The sequence below is a fragment of the Caretta caretta genome, chromosome 1 (assembly GCF_965140235.1).
Source record: "Caretta caretta isolate rCarCar2 chromosome 1, rCarCar1.hap1, whole genome shotgun sequence".
Lineage (NCBI taxonomy): Eukaryota > Metazoa > Chordata > Testudines > Cheloniidae > Caretta > Caretta caretta.
The window spans coordinates 55,074,315-55,093,502 of record NC_134206.1 but is presented as its reverse complement, the minus strand read 5'-3'; the positions used below and the strand labels follow the sequence as shown (position 1 = coordinate 55,093,502).

Genomic DNA, 19,188 nt, shown 5'->3' with positions numbered 1-19,188 from the left:
GCTTTTTTCCCCCAAGTGTTGGAGCACCCTCTGCAGGCCGGTGTCTTGCCTGCTGCTGGCCCCATGTCCCTCCCAGACCCCAGACCCCCTTTCCCTCAGGGTTCTGCCCCAGCAGGACCCCCACTCTGGGTCTCCCTTCCCAGGGAGCCCCCAACCCGCTAGACCCACCTCACCTCAGTGGCTACTGCCAGTCATCATCTAGCCCCCACTCATTGGGACAGATGTCAGTCTAATGACCACTCATCATAGGCAAGGGGTTAGGACCAGCTGCCTCTGCCTACTCCCAGGCTGCCCCTCTGCAGCCCCAGTACCTTTCATAGTCCTTCAACAATGCCTGCAGCCTGGGGGTTTACCAGGCAGGAGCTCCCTTTTGCCCTTCCCCAGCACTGCTCTGTTTCAGGTACCTTACTCTCAGGCAGCTAGCCCTTCCCACTCCAGGACTAGAGTGAGACTCCTTAGCTTCTGGCCCTCAGCCCTCTTATAGGGCCAGCTGGACCCTGATTGAGCTGGCCACAGCTGCAGTCAGCAACTCAGTCAGCTTCCCCCAGCTGTTCTTAATTCCTTCCCCTGCTGCAGCCCTCTCCAGGGCTGCTTTTAACCCCTTTTCTGTAGGATTGGGGCAGCCACCCCACTACACCCTTTGAGGACAACATGTAGGAAAGCTTAGCAAAGGAATTTCTTAACGTGAGTTACAGATCTTTGAAAACAAGATAAGTCCTGAGGTGCCCCCTTCCCCAGTCTGGTCTCACCCCTCTTGTGAGTCTATCTGTCATCAGTGTTTCAGGCTGGGCAGAGTCTCTCCTTCCCTCTCTGTCCCCAAAGTCCTCCTTACATGTGGTGATGGTCTGCCCCCTGCAAAGAGCAGAAACCTATTCCCAAATAGGGCCTCCATCTCCAGGTCACGTGCTCAAACTGTCACCGCCAGTCATTGTTGCTTGCTCACTTGCAGGCCACTGTCTAGAAAGAGTCTGGTACCATGGGGGTGGGCCAGTAGTTGAGTCAGTCAAAGTGGATAGCCCCAGATTGCAGCTTGATGGCTCTCTGTGATGGCCTTTCCACAATGTGCCATACACCTTTCCTAAGCAGGGCAGTTATCTGGAGGCTGCAAGTCCAAACGAATGTGGTCACACTGCCAATATTTCAACACAGGTATAATACAGACTTCAGAATTTGATAGTCATATCTCACCCCTCTCCATCATGTCCTGTGCTAGGCATACATCTAAACTTCATTCTAAATATCTCAACATTTCTTTCTGTCAAGGGATATGTTTGTCTAAAAGCTTTATTATAATTTCCCTTTGCTGCTTCCAGAGGTTTGGAAGAGAGGATCACAAGAGAACTATTTAACTGATAGGCACTATTGCCTTAAAATAATTATTATAATAAATTGCCTTTATAAACAGTACAGTTACTAAAGAACACAAAAGTCATCTCTTTGGGAAAACTGCAAATATAGAACAGCTTTGTCAAACAGCTAGGTGGCATTTCAGCATCCTGGCTGAGCATCGACATCCAAAGGATAAGACTGTGGAGAAGAGATTTAGAAACCAGGATGTTTTTTAGAACACTATTAACTATAAAAGATTTTTAAACTATTTGTCATGAACAGTCAGAAATCTGACTTCTGTTCACAAGTTATCTACAAACAGATGGAGATTTTTTTCCTGGGGTGTGGTAGGACCGCAGGGCCTTCTGGAGGGCCTCAATGGGCCTGGTACACCCCATCACACCAGACCACACACTAACAGAGAGTGTGTCTCAAGAACCATCTCCCTTCCCATTTGCTATTGCTTTCTTTGAGCAACAAAGCATCATAGCTCAAGTTTCAAATATTAAATAGGGTGTCATCTTGTTAAAAATAAGGGGAAAATGTTCAGATAATTTTGAGAAAATCATCAACGTTCTCTGGACAGAGAGGAGCACACTTCACCAAATACATCATTGGTTCCAAATTACTCACTCAGCTGTAGTTTGTACCTTCTCTGTCGTTGTCTTCTTCCATGTACCTATCTAACTCCTTTCTGTATGCATTTCAGGATGTAACTTCTACTGCTGCCTTTTGTAGCTTATTTTACATGTCAGAATCGCACTGTGTAAAGAAAAAGAATCTTCGGTTCTTGAACTCTTCTTGGTTTCCTTTCAAAATAATCAGATCCTCTTATCATAGAATCATAGAATATCAGGGTTGGAAGGGACCTCAGGAGGTCATCTAGTCCAACCCCCTGCTCAAAGCAGGACCAATCCCCAATTTTTGCCCCAGATCCCTAAATGGCCTCCTCAAGGATTGAACTCACAACCCTGGGTTTAGCAGGCCAATGCTCAAACTGCTGAGCTCTTCTTTATTAGCTGATTATCTTTTCCGTTAGCTTTGTGGCATTCAGACCTGCAATTCCTGTACTTATCTCTCTCTTCATTTTTAGTCTCTGATTTAAAAAAAAATACCCTGGTTCATTAAATTATTTCACATTCCCTCCTAGTATTGGACTCTCATGCAAAGCTGGTTACTAGAGTTGCTGCACAAGGTTTCTAAGTAGGAGGGGTTTTTAGATGTGTGGATTAATCAGTGATGTTTGCCATATGCTTTTTAGCACTGTATTTCTCAGTTGGAATAATTCTCAACCCTTTTTTTCTTGGTCTTAGAAAATGGATCCTACTTAAAGCTAAGTTATTAGCATTTGCCAGGTTCTCCAGGCTTCTAGCCCAGTGCAAGTTTTATTGATTTCAACAGTAATCTTATTTTAGGTCTTGCAATTAATGTAATAGGTTCATATCCCAGACACTCCTATATTCTGGAGTTTTCATACATTTCATTTATTGGATATTTTAGATAAAAATCACATGTATTTCCAGAAATGCTTTAAGTACTTGTGATTTTTTTATAGGATGGTATGAGTTGAAAGTATACTACTAAAGTCCCAGGATCTATGTAAACAGATCCCATGTGGAGCTCTGTGGTAGATCAAGGATTAGCCACTCCTCCAGCTGCCTAAATTAACTCTGCTTCATATTTGTCGTGCTAAATTTTGGGGAAATCCATGGCATTATGGGAACAATATCATGCCCATGGAAATCATAGCAGAAATTAAGCAAATGATGTCTGTACCCCCATTGACTCAGCCATTCACTCAGTCACTTGTGGATTCATTCACTTGACTGACCATGTATTCACTCATGCAAAAAGCATGGAGATTTATTTCAGAAAGCTGTTAAAGTGATGCACTCCGTAACTCTCACGACAGCTGGGACACACCCGCAGCTTTGTGTTGTGGTTGCTTTTCCTATTGTGGGCCAAATTATACTGCTGAGGCATAGCTCTGAGTAAGGAGCAGTGCAGAGAGAAAGACTGCCCCAGGGCAACCACCAGGAGGCACTATACACCATGTCACTCAGAGATCCTGGTTACTGCAGCTCCAAGTCCACCCCTAAGGAGGGGACAGTGTGTGCTCCCTCTATAGCCAGCCAGCTTCACTGACTGGATGTGACCCTGACTCCTTCTTACCCCTCCCTGCTCCCTACAAGGATCCTAGTCCTAGCAGCCTTTGCTTCTAATGGAGCTTGGGCTGTAATTGTTTTTACGTCCTGTACTGGGGACAGGTGGTATGGAGGGAAATGTTCCATGCACCCACTCTGCCCCCCCCCCACTTTGTTCACCTGCAGTATATGTTTAAGGGCTGTGACTTGAGAGTTAATCCCCAAACTGATTTCTAGCCGCCCCCCACCCAAATATCAGCAGCGTTAAACCCCATTTTAAAAAATGTCTCGCTGGCTGTCTCCAATCTTGCCTGGGCTGTTGGGGGATGCTGCTGCCCCACTGACCAATCAGAAGGCCCGTAGTTCCAATTATTTATGCTGCCTATAAACTTCCTTGCCAAGAAAACACCAACGAAACCAAAAGCTTTCAAATGGCCAGTGAGCATGCAACACCAGCAGAACGATGAGTCCCCAGCTCCTGTTACTGCCAGAGTCCCTTCTTCTGTCCTGCACTGGAAGGTAAATACTGGTGTATAAAAACTAGTGTAGGCCCTGAGCACAGTATCATTCCAGAACATGGAACTATGATGCATGACAACTTACTTAGATAGGAAAATATTTTAGGTATTTTTAGATCCTTGGAGAAATTCCATTATCATGAAACTTAAACCATGCCATCCCCACATGGATTTTTTTCTCTCTCTCCCCCACTCTCTCACACATTCACTCTCTCTCTCACACGCACACAAGGATTTTGAGCACTGCCTAGTTATGTAATCGTGGACTTTGCTGTGCCTTTTAGAGCTTTGATTTCAACAACAGAGCATCAAATAAAAAAGCAATATTTATCATGCTTAGCAAGTCAGAGTCCCTCAAGGCAAAATACTGTACCCGATGGATGAATTTAGGCCCCAATCCAGCAAAGCACTTAAGCACATGCTTAACTTTCAGCAGGTGAGTAGTCTCATTGAAGTCACTGCGATAAAAATGAAGTATGTGTTTAAGAGCTTTGCTGGATCAGGGCCCTGCTGTGCTAGCTGCTGTTATAACTGCTATACAAATATAAATCAGGAGAACTAAATGTTTTTGCTCTCAAGTGTATAATTTCTGCTTGTGTATTGCCATTTGATTTGGCCTCTAGCCTAATCATTTGAATATTCTCTATCCTGCCCTTTACAAAACTTTACCACCTTTCTAAATGAGAGAATTTAATGCAAAAGTCATTTCACAGGTTAAACTGCAGCTAAATTGCCCAATTATTGACAACCAACAATCTTTCCTTAGGGTGCAATGGACTAAAATAGCTGGTACATGCAGCAAAATGAAAACACTGGAGCAAAAACATAAACTAGAGCATCCCCTCCACCATGAAATACAAGATTACAAGGGGAGTACCATTGTTTCAGTGTAACACTTGGCCATTTGTGGTAGATGATCGTTAATTTCAGCAGGTAAATTTGAAACATTTTATTGTTGGCTTGAGAACTATAATTAGAACACTGCAGAGAACACTTCACCCTTTCCAACAGCAGGCTCTTCTTCAGTGTTACAGCTCTGAATGCTGCCCCATTCTGCAGCCTCCACGTATACATCAAGCTATTTTAGCAAGAGATTCCCACTGCTTCTGGCACTCAATGGAACTAATGAGCAGGTTGACTTTTGTGTCACTGTTGCTCTAAGGTCAGTGTCCCAGTGTTCTTTCAACCACCCTGCTGTACTTCCCTGTCCCTTTACTTGTTCCTCTTGACCTTGCTCCCTCTGGCAAGCTTGAAAGAGCAACAGACTGCCTGCCATTCCTTATATGATCAAAGGGGGTGACGGTGTTCCTTGGGGAAAATGGAGCACAGTGAGGGGGGAAACCATGGCTTGCCAAGTCCAAGGTTGAATGTGCATCCTGTATTTCTCAAGCAACGCTGTGACACTGATCTAGCAGCTGGCTCATCATCCATAAACACATTCCTCACTATACATCTCTCCCTTGTCCTCTGCCAAGATACAAAAGTTGAATTCACCCCATGCAGAAGTCAAGTCTCCTTATTCCTTCCTGTTTCCCTTAGGGCATGATTGAGACATTCTGAATGATCCCAGCAGGTGAATTTTTGGTCCCGGTTCTTTTAAAGTAGCATTTCAGCCAGAACTTTCTGTATTCGGGATCATCACAGGAAAAAGTGACATATCTCAAGGCAGTGGTAGAATTCTTATTTTGTTGTTTTAGAAGACACATCCTGGGAGTAGCTAGTGACCAAAAGGAACTGTTAGATGGAGTCCATCACCCTTCCAAGACAGACAGAAACCCCCTGAAAGATGTGTTATGAATACAGGGATTTTCAAACCAGCTTCAGAGATTTAGCCACCCATCTTCCTGAGGCTTTGTGAAGATGTCTGGAGTGGCTCGTGAATGTGAGTGCCAACCTCAGGGCAGACTGTTACAAACCAGGGCACAACCCCCCAAATTGGTTGTTTGTTCTATAATTAGATATCACCAACCAGGTGTCAAGTGTGACTTCTTAAGTACTATAACAGCCTTGAGATGGAGTCAGACAGTCCCCTTGGGCACTTCCAGGCAAGCCTGGCTTTGTGACAGATGGTCCCCTACACCAAAACTCACAACAATATTCAGGTTACTCCCAGTCCCAAAGGACCAGTCACTGACCCCAGGTCAATGGTACCTTAGATACCTCACCAAAGATAACGCTTGTAACCAACCCTGTAAGAAAGAAAATAAAGATTTATTAACTAGGAAAAAGTAGTAAGAGTTATTTACAGGGTTAAAGCAGGTAAACATAAACACACAAATGAGTCACAGTTGTAGGTTTCAAAAAGTAATAGAAGCTGCTGTAATGTGCAAGCTCTGTATGTCCTTTAGGGCTAACCCAAGCTAAACAGCTTGGGGATCCCTTGCTTATGCTTAGAAATATTGCCCTCTCCAAATTCCAAGCAGCATAGTGTTACAGAGCCTTCTGGTCAGGGATTTTTATTCCTTTCGCCCAGCATTCAAACAGTAATGGGATGAGAGTTTGTATACATCCTCTCTTCCTGGGTGTGGGGAGAGCAATCAATAGTCTTTTGTCCACTGGCCTTCTGTGGGCCTTCTTTTGTTGGGCAGGAGATGACACCCGTTGTGGTAAACTAGTATTTCACACTTGGTAATGCTTCTCTCCTGACTCGGGGGTGTTTCCAGTTTCATAGAAAACACTACTATAGTTACAAAGCAAACACTTAAATATTACCTTACAACATGGGGTACAAATATTGTAAGTGAGATTATTGCATATAGCAATTCACAAGCATTTCATACAGTCCACACACTAAATGTCTCTATAAATCTAATACCTATTTTAACAGTACTAACACACAGGTGAGCCCAATTAGTTTCCAGATATGCATTTGTCAGTGTTCAGTGAGGCCTGGGGCCCTTGGCATGACTTGACACCTGGTTTGCCAGCTTCTTTTGAAAATCCCAGCTGAAATTGTTGTTATGCTTGTGTAGAGGCAAAAAGAATGGATTTTTCCATGTACAAGAAATATTTATTAGATAAGAGTTCTCTGTTGTAAAATCCAGCTATCTGCACCAATCATCATCTCTGGGCATGTATCCCAGAGCTTAAAAACATAAAGTACTACAGCAGAATATAATATATATAAAAAAAGCTTCCCACTTCCTCAATAGCCTGAGAACATAGCCTGACCTTAGTGACTGCGTTCTGCTTGCCTGAATTCCACCTGAGCTTTCCATTGGTTAAAGGATTCTTCTTCACTAACTGTTTTGTGATGTTGCTGTGCATGATTATCAGGCAGTAGATTCTCCCTCCGACGTGGCAAATAAGCTTATTCTGGTGGGAAGGTAGATTGGAAAGGAATGTGGGATCCTTTAGGAAGAAAGGGGGTATATCGGTGTTATAAATTGCTGTCAATAGTCAGGAACACATACTGGAATATGTCCTATACATTAGAGCACCGGCAGGCTAAACTCTTACTTTTGGCTCTGCACCAGCCAGACTTGCCATGCTGTAGGGGAGTTGAAGGATCTCCACACCTGCTCCACAGTGGGACTCAGACCTTTTCTAGGATTGGGTGGCTAATGACATAAGGTCCTGAAGGTCCTCCTTCAGCCAAGCTTCCCACCCTTTGGCAACACTTGAAGGATTCTGGTCCTGCACAGGAGCCACAGAGGCCACCACCAAAGGTGGTATTAATCCTTATGGAGTAGCCACAAAAGTGGGACCTAGCAAGTCGCTAAGTCTGGCTGCCCTCCCAGGGCTGGACTAAGGCGTAGGCTATATAGGCCCATTCATAGAGCCCAGCTCCTCAAGTCATTTGATTGTGTCAGAGTCGCAGCTCTCTTTCTTTTTTTGAAAACAGTTTCCAGGCCTCAGGATTGTGAAGAAAACCCCGAAAACATGCAACAAGTTTAACAGTGCTGTGGTCCTGCAGACAGCCTGACATAATTGCTCTCAGAGGTGAGAGCTTCCCATTCATCTTCACAGGTTCTGAACTCCAATATCTGCTGCAGTGGGAATGCTGCCAACACCACCCAACAGAGAATGAGGTGTGCCCAGAACGCATATGGCAGGGCTGTGGCTTGACACCCCACCCCACCTCCCCGCCTCCGCTATACCCCAGTGCCTGGGGGTAAGCAGCTTCCAACTCTGCCTTTCTAGAGGGCACAGGGGACACTTGCTGTCACCCCTGCTGCTCCAGAGGGAAGGATGGCCCCTGCTGCTGCTCCTGGAGGGAGGAAGAGGGCCTCATGCTGCTGCTCTTGCCTCTATGGGAGGGAAGGGAGTCCTCTGCCAACCCCATTCAAAATGTGCCACGAAAACTGAGCCACAGGGGCCACTGTGTCATGGTGTGCTTAGGACCCAGGATTGCCTCAATCTGGCCCAAATAAAAATGACCTGTGGGATGGGTAGGTGTCTTGAGGTGGGAGAGCAGATGTCTCCTTTTTCTCCAATAGGGCAGTTTTTCCCAGATAGAGGCTGCACCTTCTCCCATTGACTATTCCATTTCTGAGCTGGTGGTGATCTCAGGCTGCGTGGTCTCCTTTAAATTCCTCTACACAATACAGGGAATCTGCCCCCACCCCTCTTCCCAACCCCTGCAACAGAGATGTGATGGCTCTGTACCTGCAGTGCCTCCTATCCCCAAGGGCATAAGGGAGTGGGCTCCTGGGCTCTATCCCCTGAACAGGGGGAGAGGTCTGGAGAAAGCAGTGGACGTGTTATTCCTTGACTTTAGCAAAGCTTTTGATACAGTCTCCCACAGTATTCTTGCCAGCAAGTTAAAGAACTATGGGCTGGATGAATGGACTGTTATGTGGATAGAACCCTGGCTAGATCATCAGGCTCAATGGGTAGTGATCAATGGTTCCATGTCTAGCTGGCAGCCGGTATCAAGCGGAGTGCCCCAAGGGTCAGTCCTGGGGACAGTTTTTGTTTATTAATGATCTGGAGGATGGCGTGGCTTGCACCCTCAGCAAGTTTGCAGATCATAGAATCATAGAATATAAGGGTTGGAAGGGACCCCAGAAGGTCATCTAGTCCAACCCCCTGCTCGAAGCAGGACCAATTCCCAGTTAAATCATCCCAGCCAGGGCTTTGTCAAGCCTGACCTTAAAAACCTCTAAGGAAGGAGATTCTACCACCTCCCTAGGTAACGCATTCCAGTGTTTCACCACCCTCTTAGTGAAAAAGTTTTTCCTAATATCCAATCTAAACCTCCCCCACTGCAGCTTGAGACCATTACTCCTCGTTCTGTCATCTGATACCATTGAGAACAGTCTAGAGCCATCCTCTTTGGAACCCCCTTTCAGGTAGTTGAAAGCAGCTATCAAATCCCCCCTCATTCTTCTCTTCTGCAGGCTAAACAATCCCAGCTCCCTCAGCCTCTCCTCATAACACATGTGTTCCAGACCCCTAATCATTTTTGTTGCCCTTCGCTGGACTCTCTCCAATTTATCCACATCCTTCTTGAAGTGTGGGGCCCAAAACTGGACACAGTACTCCAGATGAGGCCTCACCAATGTCGAATAGAGGGGAACGATCACGTCCCTCGATCTGCTCGCTATGCCCCTACTTATACATCCCAAAATGCCATTGGCCTTCTTGGCAACAAGGGCACACTGCTGACTCATATCCAGCTTCTCGTCCACTGTCACCCCTAGGTCCTTTTCCGCAGAACTGCTGCCTAGCCATTCGGTCCCTAGTCTGTAGCTGTGCATTGGGTTCTTCTGTCCTAAGTGCAGGACCCTGCACTTATCCTTATTGAACCTCATCAGATTTCTTTTGGCCCAATCCTCCAATTTGTCTAGGTCCTTCTGTATCCTATCCCTCCCCTCCAGCGTATCTACCACTCCTCCCAGTTTAGTATCATCCGCAAATTTGCTGAGAGTGCAATCCACACCATCCTCCAGATCATTTATGAAGATATTGAACAAAACCGGCCCCAGGACCGACCCTTGGGGCACTCCACTTGATACCGGCTGCCAACTAGACATGGAGCCATTGATAACTACCCGTTGAGCCCGACAATCTAGCCAGCTTTCTACCCACCTTGTAGTGCATTCATCCAGCCCATACTTCCTTAACTTGCTGACAAGAATACTGTGGGAGACCGTGTCAAAAGCTTTGCTAAAGTCAAGAAACAATACATCCACTGCTTTCCCTTCATCCACAGAACCAGTAATCTCATCATAGAAGGCGATTAGATTAGTCAGGCATGACCTTCCCTTGGTGAATCCATGCTGGCTGTTCCTGATCACTTTCCTCTCATGCAAGTGCTTCAGGATTGATTCTTTGAGGACCTGCTCCATGATTTTTCCAGGGACTGAAGTGAGGCTGACTGGCCTGTAGTTCCCAGGATCCTCCTTCTTCCCTTTTTTAAAGATGACACTACTCTGGGAAGAGTGGTAGATATGCTGGAGGGTAGGGATAGGATACAGCGGGACCTAGACAAATTAGAGGACTGGACCAAAAGAAATCTGTTGAGGTTCAACAAGGACAAGCGCAGAGTCCTGCACTTAGGACGGAAGAATCCCATGCACTGCTACAGACTAGGGACCGAATGGCTAAGCAGCAGTTCTGCAGAAAAGGACCTGGGGTGATAGTGGACGAGAAGCTGGATACGATTCAATAGTGTGCCCTTGTTGCCGAGAAGGCTAACGGCATTTTGGGCTGTATAAACAGGAGCATTGCCATCAGATCGAGGGATGTGGAAAAATTGGAGAGTCCAGCGGAGGGCAACAAAAATGATTAGGGAGCTGGAGCACATGACTTATGAGGAGAGGCTGCGGGAACTGAGATTATTTAGTCTGCAGAAGAGAAGAATAAGGGGGGATTTGATAGCTGCTTTCAACTACCTGAAAGGGGGTTCCAAAGAGGATGAATCTAGACTGTTCTCAGTGGTACCAGATGACAGAACAAGGAGTAATGGTCTCAAGTTGCAGTGGGGGAGGTTTAGGTTGGCTATTATGAAAAACTCTCTCACTAGGAGGGTGGTGAAGCACTGGAATGGGTTACCTAGGGAGGTGGTGGAATCTCCCTCCTGAGAAATTTTTAAGGTCAGGCTTGACAAAGCTCTGGCTGGGATGATTTAGTTGGGGATTGGTCCTGCAGGGGATGGACTCGATGACCTCCTGAGGTCCTTTCCAACCTTGATATTCTATGATTCTAGGACAAGAATAGCCACATGTGCGCCTTCCCCCCGATCAGACTTTTGGTTGTACTGTTCATCTGTGGAATCAAACTGGGTCCCTGGTCTCTACAGGCAGCCTATGCCGCACAGAGCAAATCAACATCCGGATTTGGCCCACTGAGTATTTCTCCTGTTTGACTGGCACGGGGAAAGGCTGCTTGCAATGGAACCCTGGGGGTAGTTTTGAGTAGCAGTTTAGAACTTTGTTACAATTTTCAGACCTGTTATGATAAGGGCAGAAGATGATTCGTGCAGTTATTTCCGAGGAGGCATGTGAAAGTTCCAGAACGGAGTTATGTGCAGTGGGATCCAGTGCTCTACTACAACACCACAGAGTGACTCAAAAGCTTCCTGTAGTGCAGAAAAAGACACCAAGAAAACAAAACAAAATAAAAAACATCGACCCTTCTGATTTGCGGTCGCTGTGGAAACCAGCCCCACAGCCTCTCTCTCTCTCTCTCTCTCTCTCTGGACTTGGCAGGGAGTGGGGCTGTCCGCTCCACTGCTAACCTATTTTCAATGCCAGCAACCTCTACTTTAACTGTCAAGTGTAGTTTTCCCCTGCATTGAAAACAGCTATCTGCCAACCAAGTAAGCTCGGAGGCTTGTCTGACGAACCATTATAGACAGCAGGGGAACAATTTAAATAGTTTTGCTTCTTTCGTTTCTTGAAAGGGTTGTAGGCAAACTAAATCCTCTGAGTGTTCCCGATTTAGGTGAATTAAATATAGGTAGACAGAACAGAAATCAGACATCAAGAATTATAACATTCAAAAACCAGTCGGAGAACACTTCAGTCTCTTTCGTCTCTCGATTACAGACCTAAAAGTGGCAATTCTTCAATAAAAAAACTTCAAAACCAGACTCCAATGAGAGACTGCTGAATTGGAATTAATTTGCAAACAGGATACAATTCACTTAGGCTTGAATAAAGACTGGGAGTGGATGGGTCATTACACAAAGTAAAACTATTTCCCCATGTTTATTAGCCCCCCGCCCCCGAACAGTTCCTCACACGTTCCTGTCAACTGCTGGAAATGGCCCAACTTGATTATCACTACAAAAGTCCCGTCCCCCGCCACTGATAATAGCTCACCTTACCTGATCACTCTGGTTATGGTGTGTTTCATGTTCTCTGTGTATATAAATCTCCCCACTGTATTTTCCACTGAATGCATCCGATGAAGTGAGCTGTAGCTCACGAAAGCTTGTGCTCAAATAAATTTGTTAGTCTCTAAGGTGCCACAAGTCCTCCTTTTCTTTTTGAGAACTCTAGAAGGAGCACTGCACCTCAGGTCAGTAAAGAGCAGCCAGCCTCTTAGTTGTATTTGGAACTCCTCTGAAACCCAGAGGAATCCGCTCTGATGATATTTTTCACTTTTTAAAGTCTCTCTTCACCAGCAGCCTAAAACACTCCTGCTCTTTCATTATGCAAAAAGGTAATAAAGGCCCAGTCATTCGCAGCTGCTTGTTTTATGCAGTTTAAGGCAATGTCCTCTCTATTTTAGTGGAACTGTCCAAAACTTGTTGAGTTTCCTTCTTTGGGGAAATGGTGAAGTAGACAGGACATTTTTGCAGTGTAAATTTCACAGTTTTATAAATGTTATTTTAGAAGCATTTTTTTAAAGAAAGGCCCAGAAGCCCTGCTTTTTGTTATGACAGACTTGTATAACTACACTAGAGAAAGGGGCGGGGTTCTGTATCTTCATAGATTCACCAGTTTTGCTTCAGGTGTGAAAATTTCTAACAGGCAGACTCCACAGCTCTGTCCCTTCCAGCAGATTGGCATCAGTCTGAGGAAAGAGGAGTAGTGTACAGTGAAGTCTAAATATCTTTATTCATTGAGGTTTGGAAATGTAGGCTACAATTCTGCAAGAAATGCATGCAGGCAATCCCTTTACACATGTGCAACTGTAACACCAACAGACCCCGGTCGCTGGCGGGCAGGATTGAATCTGGGACCTCTGGACCATCCATTCACAACTACTCAGGAGGAAAAAAAAGTTTCAGAATTTAATATTCCCTTGGCAATAACCCAGATTCCCTGTTGGATTTGACGCTGTTTAGATTGGTAAAAGGACCCTAGAGAACCTATTTGGCTCAAGTGTACATTCCAACACAGACTTTCTGTCCATATAAACACTATGTAATAAATCCATATTGTAAATATCTCTGAGATCCTGAAGTGCTTATGCCAATTTTCTAATTAGCCATACTATAGACAGGATTCTGTGGATCTGTATCATTTAATGACTTGTACCTTTTTCAGGTGGCCATGTTCAGTGTTTCACTCATTACAGTAGTGCTGAGAAGCACCAGTCAAGACAAGTGTGTTAAGCACTACATAAATGCATAAGATGACGCAGTCACTGCCCTGAGATATTTACAGCCTTCCAGTACCTCGCATTAGCATTACATTTAATACCAAAAAAAAAAAGAGCAAGAAAGTTCCTGTAAGCTCAGACACCAAATTCATGAGCACCTAGATAGATTAGATAGCACTGATATCTGGCTGCCTTCTACCATAATAGGAAGGCTTTGGATGGAGGTGTATAAATATAAGTTGCTTACAAGGAGAATGAAACCAATAAGCTGATACAGAAGATAAAATGCACAGCACCATAAGCTGTATTTGGTTACTTCTGTTTTCATTTGCCTCCAAAAGGAAAGAGCTTATAAAGTTATGGTGAAAGCAAACCTTTCTTCTTGAATAAAACATGGTTTCCTTGGTTTGTTTGTTCATTTTAGGTACTTGTGAAATTGGCTGGGCTTACTACTGCACCGGAGGAGGAGCAGCTGCCGCTATGTTAATCTGCACTTGGTTGGCCTGCTTCTCTGGCAAGAAACAGAAACAGTACCCTTACTGAGGCTGGCGGCCTGAGAGTCCAGTTTAGAGAATGAATGAGCTTCAAGAGGCCGAAGTGACTTGCAGACTTCTTCTGAAAAAAGTGCTTTAGCTCCTAACTGCAGAACAGTCAGTGTGAAATGAGAATGCACCTGGTCAAGGACATGAGGTGACACTGAATTGCGGGGAGGGTGGGGAGTCTGGAAAGCTGGACCAAACACTGCGAATCTTGGAAGGCATGGGCAGTTCTTGCTTGACAGAGTATATTTCTGATCTGTTCTGGAAGAATTCAATTTTACGAGCTAGGAATGCTCCCCTTTGGTAAATTGTGAAGGTATGGGTGTACCAATGAATTGAAAGACTGGTGAAAATAATATTTTGGGTAGGGTATAATCTTCCAAAGTTCCCCTTCAGCACAACACACACACACACGTATAGACCATGGCACAGAACAAATAAAATGCAAACTTACTGGTGCATTTTTTCTTTTTTTTAATTCATTGGATGGTTTAAAATTCAATGTTATACCACTTTTTAAACTACACGTGAAACCTAATAAATGGACCAATAAGCCACTTTAACAGTATTTTGTATATTCTCTCTACTCTTTTTCCCAAAACTTTTATTCACTGCTTATTCAGCCCTATAGAATTTTTATTTAGCTTCTGTGTTTTCAGCATTATTACAAAAATGCGACATTTTACTCAGCATATATAGGGGCTTTGCCTATAGTACTATTATGAAGGGCAGTAAATGGACATCTTTCAGTCCATGGAGAATTCCACTCATGGCACTGTAGGATATTGTTGGTTACGTAAGACTAATGGGAAACGTCTTCCAGATATAGATTTTGTCATCGTTACGTTTAGCTCGTTGTTGTATTGTGCTGTACCATGTTTATCATTTCAATATTCATTTTTGTAAAAAAAGTATATAAATGTGCTATTATGTTTGTATTTGAAAATCTCTGTAAATAAATTTCTCTCTGATCAGTACTGGAAATGCATTATAGTGTCATCGGATGAATCGGTTCATTTCTTAGATCTCCATAAAAATTTCTTGCAAATAATCACATCCTTCATACTCCTTTTGGGTACATTCTGCCCCTAACGTGTACACAATTTAACTCCCATAAGAACCTGTCACAGTTATAGAACACCTTTCCTTCAAAAGGATCATTAACCTCGCAGACTGATATACAAACTATTCACAAGTGACTTCATCAGTCTTTGGGCTGAAACATAGCAACAATTGACAGACATGGCCACCCTACACATTTTAGGTCAGGAAGTGAAGGATAGTTGATCCAACCAAAAATGAAGTTGCCAGTCTCAGCTAGGCAGTATGCCATTTTGGAAGGTCATGGTCATGTGAATAAATCTAAAGACTGAGTGTCTGAACACCTGGATTCTAATATCTGGCTTTGCCACTGACTTGCATTGTGACTGTGGGCCTGTCACTTATCCTCTCTGGGCCTATCTATGACATGGGGAGAATAATACCCATGATGTGTACATGTGAAATATTATTTTATTTATTACAAATGATTACCCAAGCTGGATTTTGGCCAGGATACCAGAGCTAATGCCTTGCAGATATGAAAAATGCTGCGGGATCTATAATGATCACCAGTGGGGTAAGGATCTTGGTTTTGCATGTCATCTGAAAGACAAAGAGTCAAATTCTTTCCTCATTTATTCCAGATTTACTTTGATTTGACTCCACTGACATCAGTCGAGTTACTTCAGCTGTATACTAGTGTAACTGAGCAGAATTTAGCCAAGCGCCTCCAACAGCAGTGTCCCCCTAACACCATGTTGGTCTAATGTGAGTTATGCAGACATCAGGGTGGAAATCCTAGCTCCATTGAATCACAGAATATCAGGGTTGGAAGGGACCTCGGGAGATCATCTAGTCCAACCCCCTGCTCAAAGCAGGACCAATCCGCAATTTAAATTATCCCAGCGAGGGCTTTGTCAAGCCTGACCTTTAAAACCTCTAAGGAAGGAGATTCCACCACCTCCCTAGGTAACCCATTCCAGTGCTTCACCACCCTCCTAGTGAAAAAGTTTTTCCTAATATCCAACCTAAATCTCCCCCACGGCAACTTGAGACCATTACTCCTTGTTCTGTCATCTGATATCACTGAGAACGGTCTAGATCCATCCTCTTTGGAACCCCCTTTCAGATAGTTGAAAGCAGCTATCAAATCCCCCCTCATTCTTCTCTTCTGCAGACTAAACAATCCCAGTTTCCTCAGCCTCTCCTCATAAGTCATGTTGTCCAGCCCCCTAATCATTTTTGTTGCCCTCCGCTGGACTCTTTCCAAATTTTTCCACATCCTTCTTGTAGTGTGGGGCCCAAAACTGGACACAGTACTCCAGATGAGGCCTCACCAATGCTGAATAGAAGGGAATGATCACATCTTGGATGTTTTGCCATTAACTTCAGTGGGCTAGGATTTTACCCCGAGTGTAGAAGAGACCCCATAATTTTAATACTCTCTTTAGAAATATATGGTTGCTTTCTAAACTATAATTATTCATTTTGCAATAGTGCCTAGAGACGCCATCTGAGATTTGGGCCTCATCTGTGCTAGGTACCGAACAAATAACCTAGTAAAAAACAGTCCTTTCCCAATCTCCAATAGACAAGACAAGCAAAAATCTCTCATTTATTTCAAGGAAAGCAGCATGATCGTAGAATGTAATTCAGCATTTCCCAACTGATGAACTTGAACGTTTATTAATCATAAAATTAACTGATATTACATTTCAAAACGTATTTTTCTGTTCGTATATTTCCAATTGGTTTTTTATATACAATTATGTATGCCAAGGTTATGATGTTTGTTCTAGTTACCACTTTGTGGCTTAATAACCTCGGAAAATTGTACAGTGGGGCTGGCCAAATAAATTGGACAGAGTTCCAGAGGTGTGGTTGCTGTGGGAAGAGTTATGTCAGTTTTGAATGATTAATTCCGATCTTCCTAAACAGATTTGTATTGGGTTTTACTCTAGGATGAGTAGTGTTTATCCACTTTACAGTACCATGTGCTGAGAAGTATATTGTACCCTGTACTTTCCAGATTAGCCCATAATAGCCATATCATGTTTGACCTCGAGTTTCCATTAAGAACCACATCAGCGATATTGTGGAGACTTAGCGCCATATACTGGCCTAGATCCTCACATGCTCTTCCATTGGTATTAATGAGAGTTGTGCACAGAATGCTAGGGCCCTTCATATTTCTGTTTTTGGGTTTTCAGAGCATTACATTCTCACTACAACATAGCACCAAATTCAGACCTAGCGTACCTGTGAAACACAATTGACTTCAGCGGAGTTCCACCGATTCACACTAAGGCTGAATTTGCCTAATAGAGGGGTTGAGTGCAGCCTTTTTAACATTAAAGCTAAATAGTCACATCTCCCTATGTGGTGGTGGCTCCCTGGGTCCTTTGCTCCACAAAGCGCTCACTCGAAATTGCCTGCCTCTGCACATCACACCGCCACCGAAACAATGTTGTGGGGCTTCCTCTTAAACAGCAGAGTGATTTACAACGTTCCAGAGACTTGATTATGAAAATGTAAGTACTCTTCTTCTAAATGTAAAGAACCTTGCACACCCCCATACTCTTGGACTCTAATTACGGTATGACTGAGTTCATCCGAATTAGCTTGCAATTTTTGTTTTATTTGGAGTTGAATAAAACAGCAGTTTTAAATAATCTAGTCAATGATGCAGGCTGCACTTGCTCTGTCACTGGTTAGCATATAACTTTCAGCTGCTGAGACATGAATAAACCAATCCCAGTTTAATTAGGTTTGCCTGTATTCATATGTTTTGGTTTTGACATCCATTATGTATTATAATATAAATGCTGTTTGTTGTTTGTAACCAAGGGACTCCTCGATGCTGAGAGGAAGAGGGCAACATAGGGTTACAAGGATCCATTGCATCTGGTATCTACATACTAGTTCAGCAAAGCATGTTATATAAGGTCTCTACCGGAAGCCTGTGTCACACGGATCATCATAATCATTGTGAAATGTATGTACGGATAACATGTAAGGAGTTACGTATGTATGCTGAAAATTATATTCTTACAGTCTGTGAATTGGGACCCATCACCAGAAGTTGAAAAACCAGTTTCTTTCAGGCAGAAGATGTTTATCTATCGGTCTGTTTCCATATAAATTGAGTAATGCATCCTTTACATGAATGCCTATTTACAGTCTGAACAAAATGCAAATCAAGACCAGCTGACTGCTCTTGCCAAAGCTTTTGGACTCAGCCAAGCATTGACAAATTCATTGCTGGAAACCAGTCTGGTTTACCTGTATGTTAGTAAGGTTACAATGGTATTGGACTTAGAGCATTTAATGTTTAGACTTTATGAAATGCTTGTAAATTGCTGCATGCATTAATCTCACTTATAGTATCTTTATCACATGCTATAAGGCAAAATGTAAGTTTTTGCTTTATGACTGTAAAAAATGTTTGCTCTGAAACTATGAACCTAGTCAGGAGGGATCGTTGCCTAACTGTCAAGAAGGCTAACAAAACTAAATGGGCCATTATGGGACATCACAATACAAAGACTTTATTAATTTTCCTTTCCCACCCATGAAGAGGCTACGTACAAAAGGGCTCATCCCATCAGCTTGAATTCTAGAAGAAGGAAATAAAAATAGCTGACAAGAAAATTTGTCACCTCTTTTTTGTTGTTTGCACCCTCACAGGGCTGGAGCTATGAAACAGAAGCAGAAATCCCCAGAGACAACCTGGTGTAGCCCTCAAAAAGACATTCAGAGCTGACAAATTACTGCAACTCTACCATTTTTTAAAATCATAGACTAACTCAGTTGTGTATATGTGCTTGCCTGCTTTAACCATATCATAACTCTTTCATTTATTTTTCCTAGTTAATACATCATTAGTTAATGCTTATAGCCAGTCCTGTAATAAACTGTTTTTGATGAGAGATCCAAGATGCAAGTTGACATGAGGTAAGTGACTAGTCTCTTGGGGCTGGGAGCAACCTGAATATTTTGTGATATTTGGTGTATAGCAACCAACTATCACTAAATCCAGCTTTCCTGGGTGGCAAGATAGACTGGAATGCACAAGGCAACTGTGAATCTATGGTAAGACTGTTACACTGCTTCAGGAGT

The 19,188-nt window shown here is 43.6% G+C and overlaps 1 protein-coding gene across 1 annotated transcript in view; it reads left to right on the top strand.

Moving 5' to 3' along the window:
* Window positions 1–15,005, top strand: part of LHFPL6 (LHFPL tetraspan subfamily member 6) — a 219,053-nt gene extending 204,048 nt beyond the window's left edge. The window contains exon 4 of the mRNA XM_048848541.2: window positions 13,914–15,005. Within this exon, the coding sequence (XP_048704498.1) occupies window positions 13,914–14,032 (119 nt within the window). The 3' untranslated portion in view covers window positions 14,033–15,005. The remainder of the gene's footprint in view (window positions 1–13,913) is intronic.
* Window positions 15,006–19,188: the final 4,183 nt, after the last annotated feature.